General features: G+C 42.8%; 1 protein-coding gene across 1 annotated transcript in view; it reads right to left on the reverse strand.

Annotated features, from left to right (window-relative positions):
* Positions 1-3,208: 3,208 nt before the first annotated feature.
* The window catches only part of LOC140322600 (indoleamine 2,3-dioxygenase 2-like), a gene marked incomplete in the record, with an annotated part of 27,919 nt that continues 25,252 nt past the window's right edge, over positions 3,209-5,875 (reverse strand). Inside the window, 2 exon segments of the mRNA XM_072399150.1 lie at positions 3,209-4,597; positions 4,727-4,875. Of these exon segments, the coding sequence (XP_072255251.1) occupies positions 4,233-4,597; positions 4,727-4,875 (514 nt within the window).

Below are 5,875 nucleotides of genomic sequence, written 5' to 3' on the forward strand. Positions count from 1 at the left end.
TTATAATTATGCTTAATGGGCTTTGCTAAGGAAAACATTGCATGGGAAACTTACTTCCATGACGTATAATACCATGAAACATTCCGAGCCTGCAAGACTGAAGAGAGGATAGACTGTCATGGGCGAACCTGGGTGATACAGCAACCTGGATTTAAAATCATTTGCTTTTTATTTGGAAACATTTTCAATCCTGGACCAGATCTATTTCAGGTTTGCTGGATCACCCAGGTTCTCCCATTCTGTCTATCTTCACTCTTGGAGATCCTAAATGCATCAGCCCACTCTATATATTAATAGGATATAAAGTATCTGAGCACCTGGAATATTATAGTTCACTAATAAAGCTGTAGGATTTCTCTAGCATAGTTCCAGACTTAGTGAATGTTGGAGTTAATTCACCCGGGGGTATCCGCATCCTGCTCCAATCTGAGTGATGTAAACTCATGGAATGCAGCAATGGGGCAAAAGCAGGAGACTGGCAATGTTTGGTTAGAATGGGACTCTAGAGTCCTAGAATGTATGCAATGGGGGGAATTATGGAGGTGAATTATTTCCTTCCAAGGTGAATGTTGCTTTTGCACTTTGCTAAGAATACCCAATGACGTGCAGGGGAATTAAAAAAAAACAGGATTTTTTCTTGCATCTGATTGGATGTCAGCAGATCTTCATTGCAATGAAATGTCCCTTGCCAGGAGATAATTCCCTCTGCTATGTGATTGGCCAATATTCTTTTATTAAATGACCCCAATGTGACTTTATGTCAGCACTTATTGAGTTTTTGCACTGCTCACCATATTGTTTCCTTTACTAATTGGACCAATACTTGCTAATCTTTATTACAGAAGATTGCCAGATGTATTTTCTATATTTTACTCTTCATACCAGTAACAGCCTTCAGCTAGCGGAAGAAGAATCGCCACCGGGAGATGCCATGCATAATACACAACGTCGCATTTCCTGATGGCTTCCATATGTAACCACATCTCTGGCCTGACAATGCCGGCTTGTTATGGAGCACGTTGATGCAGAGAAAATTGCAGCCATTTCCCCCCAAATCGCCCCCATGTACGGGAATGGAACATTCCATGTCTGTAAATTGCAATCTATTTATAGGGCAAACACCTTGTGTTTCACAAAACTTCGGGAATGGCGTTGGGAAACAACATTCACCGCCTGTAAATAAACTGAATCAGTAAATAGCTGCGGCTTATCGGGAATATTCAGCATCCAAAAAAGGAACATTTTCCCAATATGGGACAGACTCCTATCTAACCCTAAACTCGCTTCACCCCATCTACCGTTCACGCCCCTATGGGAATTTTCCCCGGGTAAAGATCGGGATTGTTTTAGATGGTGAATAGATTAATGTCTAAGTATTTTAGATACATTGCCTGTCCTTTCTGCAATAAAAATCTTACTGTATTTGAATGCAGAAATTTAATTCCGCAATAAAGAACTAAACTCAAAAGTTCCCTAAAACAAAAAAAATACACTTACAGGGAATTCCGATCCATCCCGTGTCTTCCATCGGGTCCCACGTTGTCCTGGCCCCCGTCTTTGGGCCGACGCTCCAGGCTCCGCCATCTTCTCCTCCTTTTCCGAGTTCTTCTTCCTATGTCACCTGACCCAGGTGTGAGATCAGGTGATGTAGATGAGAAAAATGTGCAGTGAGATCAGCAATTTTTTGCTCATGCCTGAGATGCCCGAGCATGCGCAGAAGGAGCACCCAAGAGCCTCCCGGGATACCTACGCCATCCTGGAAGACTCTTGCCTTTGCACTTTAAAAAAAAGGGTGTTGCACTTAAAAATAAAACAAACAACAGAATTTTAACCCTATATAAGAGGGTTGTCTACTCTTTTATGTAAAGTGAAAATTCTGACTCTAGGTACGCTTTTATTCTGGCTTAGTGCACGTTAAATGTGAGCTTTGGTCATTTGGTGAAAGTGAGACTTCACAAGTGATAATATCTGGGCAGTGATTGGGCATCGGCAGTCAAATTCCAACCATTATAATAAATACACGTTTGTATTATTATTATTATTATTATTATTATTATATCAAAGAAATATTCACTTCTGACATTGTAGTTTAGCTGACGTGCTGTGCATAGAGCCAGATTTAGCCACCGCATCGCATCACAGGCTGATATAAAGTCCTGGATGGTAAATCTTTTTGTTACTTTTAAGGTGGAATAGAGAAAGTATTTTAGGGCTTGTCACCTGGAAATCTCCCTAAAACTTCTTAGAGAGTTGTTGTTAGGAGACATCTATCTGGCTGCGCTGTGTGCCCCAGCAGAATATCACACCGTGTTAATTCTCCCCGGCGGCTTCACTTGCAGCAGCAAGGAGAGCAAGGAATTAGTTGTCTGCCTTTCACTCTGCAGTTTTCTGCATCCCCGGCTTTCCTTTAGCTGTGCAGCCTGGGATGTATCTTCTCAGCATCCCCAGCGCATACTCTGAGGCTGTGCACAGCTGATGGAGATTTAGGAACAGATTAGTCCCCGGCTTCATCCTGCCATTGGCTGTTGGGACTTTTTCGACTCTCCCAGTTCCCGGTCCCTGTTGTGTTGTTAAGCTGGGCTGACTTGCTGCTGATGGTGTTTTTTTTTTGTTGGATTTACTGTTGCTGACTTTGCTTGTTTCTGACCCTGAGACTGTATGCTGCCTGGACCGACCTTTCCCCGTGACCCCGACTCTGCTTTGTCTTTACCCTTGGATATCTCATCTGGTGGACTGATTACCCATGAAGGACCTCTGGTTCTGTATTCTGGACTTGTCTCTACTGGACTCTCCTGTACTGCATTATCTGTGGGCTCCTGGTCCTCTGTCAGTCCTTCCCCAGATGCCATTCCGTGTGCACAGAAGTCCTGGGGGCAATTGTGTGCTGGGACGGTGCAACTACCCTCCTGAGCTGGGGCTTGCTATAGGAGAAGAGTATGACATAGATTGGGGGATTGGTATCTGGTGAGCGCTGGTACTGGACCGGGGCCTTACAGTTGTCCCCCATTGTAAGATTTCCCCTTGCACTGAAGCACTGCATAGGAATATTTCATCTTTATGCTTTTCCTGCTGTTTTATGAATAGTCCCTGCTATTCCGAATATTCACTGCTAAATGAGAGATAAGAGGAATAAACTTCCCCACATGATTCGGAGTTAGAGAGAGACATAAAGTGAGCAGAGGCTGCAACGCCTTTGGTAGCGAAGTTTCATGGCACACAAGCACAATATATGCAATGATGACTCGGAAAATAAACGTTTTACACAAGTGATACAAATCTGACACGGATCACTTCATAAACTTGTAAAAGATAATCATGAACTAAATCTGTATAATATTCATATAGGTGAATTCAGATAAATTACAAGAACATAGGAACAATTTATTTCTTTATATTGATTACAATATTGCTGATTGAAACTAAAGGCATGTTAAAGAATAATTAACATTTTGATTACTTTCACGCTATTAAACATTCCATATCCAGCAAATTTTATTGTCTAATATATTGTATAATTTTATATCTACTCCATCTAAAATAAATCCTACACAGCACAATAATGGGCCCTGAAACGAGGACTGCTTGTGTCAGTGCATACACGAATAATTGGAACTTCTGGGTATGAGGAAGCATGTGACCCATCCCCGTACTCCCATGTGACTGCACTGTGCTTGGTGATTGGTCGTTGCAGCCAGCACTGGGTATTTCTGGTTCTTGGTGTGTATGTTGTGTAGAGCTTACACAGGGCTAACCCTTCTATTGGCTACAAAACTGAGCAAGGGTGAAAATAGAAAGGAAGGTGAATGTAGGCTGCTAGTGGGGATGCCAGTGAAGTGAACCTGTAGTGTTGATTTGTTGGCAAAGCATGGGTTTATTTCAAATCGAGATTCAAGGCCTGGCACCTCAGTCTGCCAAATTCTGGGTCCCCCTGATTCTATGCCCCCCATGCACCATAGTCATCTGATGGTGTGGTGCAGAAGGAAAGTGGAGAATGGAGGAGAGATATATAAGGCTTATTGGCACAATTCAATGCCAGCTTGGCAGAGGGGGCACAATATGGAAGCATTATGAATAAAGGGAATTATTAGGTGAAGCACTATAATGGGGAGGCATCCAAAATGTTCCACATATTCCTAGTTATTTCCTATATGACCATCGGACACATCTGTAAGGAATGATATTGGTGGACGTGTATTGACCTGTGCCAGGTTCTCGGGCACAATGTGGAGGTATCAGTGGTCCCCGGGGGTGCTGTCCCTCAACATTCCCTCTTTGCAGGTGTCACGGACGATTTTCAGGAAGCTCATAAAGTTTGACCCACCGGTGCCCTTTTCCTGTTGTTCCTGGGACTGGTTTGCTTCTTGGTGTTTCTTGGCCCGGGCCCGGATTCCAGCCGTGGTCACATATTTGGAAACGATGCGGATATGGAGGGAGCGGAGCTCGGTAAGCGCAGAGATGCATTGATTAAAAATGAAGAGAAGAGCCGGATCCTTGGAGTGCAATATATATTCCGGGAGCTTAGGAGCCTCCTGAACCCACCTAATGAAGTTCCTATGGGCCGGTAGCATGTAATGGCGCATCCTCAGGAGAAAGTCCACTACGGGTGAAAGACAAAGTGAAAGTTATGTGTAAAGCAATGATGTGCCCATTGTAAGCATAATAATAATAATGATCGTCCCATCTAATCAGACCGCCAATATTACCGATAGCAGGCTGCCGGACTTACCGCTCTCTGGCTTATGTTGGATTCCAAATAATTCATCCAAAGCATGGTAGATGGTACTCTGCGTGGCGCTGACCCCTGACACCTGCAGCGGCTCCTCTGAGATTCCTTCATAGATCAGACCCTCCGGCATGTTGGGGTTATCCTTCCAACTGAAATAATACAAAGACATAAAACAATCAAATCTACGTTATAAAGGAGTGAATCTCACATTCACTGAGCACAGAGCTAGTGGAGAATCTTCCAGGTCAATATGCCCTCAATAGCTGTGGTTGGTTTTCCACCAGGGAATGTGTGGTGAATGTCAGATTCACCTAACTCATGTCTACTCAATAATAAATGATTGTCATTGTGCCGCCTTTGGTGCTGACCCAGCAAGACGCGCACCCCGATGTCTGAGATTATTCCTTCTTGCACTGAGCAGATTCAATGCGAAGTCCGGGCAACAAGTGAATACGTTTATGAAGGAAGAATTGTTGTCATTGAGTAAAACCCAGAAAGTCCATTCAGGTTCATCATTTTCCCACAACCCTTCATAAGACTAAAGGGAGCTTCCGGGGCGCCACTCATAGGGGCTGCAAACATGTCCATGTTCCACAAACAACCCGCTTGCAGGGAGCTCCAATGAGGAGGGGGAATAATTATTCACTGTAAGTATTATATAAATAATGTGTAATAATATATAAGGGGTACATGGAGAATACAGAACAGACCCCGGACATATTACCACTTCTTATATCCTCATAGACCAAAGCAGTTTCATATTTGCACCATGGGTCAGCAATAACTTGGATAAAGGTAACAAATATACTTATGGGACAAGCAGAGCTTTTCTTTGGATTGTATTGCAAAAATAGTTTATCTAACCCAAAGACAGGAAGTGACCTATTTCTAATTTGTTAAATTAAAAAATATTAAAAACTGATGGTCTATGCTTTTTATAAAAAAAAACTGTACTGAGAATGAAAAAAACCTATAAATATATATAATATAAGAATGAAATATATAAATGTGACGATAAAAAAGAGTAAATGTGATAAAAGAAATGTACAAAAAGCTCCTGTGCTTTGCTTTCAAATCCCTCCACAGCTCCTCCCCCACCTACCTACCTGAAACACAAATCCCTCCACAGCTCCTCCCCCACCTACCTAC

Source organism: Pyxicephalus adspersus, chromosome 2 (genome assembly GCF_032062135.1).
Source record: "Pyxicephalus adspersus chromosome 2, UCB_Pads_2.0, whole genome shotgun sequence".
NCBI lineage: Eukaryota > Metazoa > Chordata > Amphibia > Anura > Pyxicephalidae > Pyxicephalus > Pyxicephalus adspersus.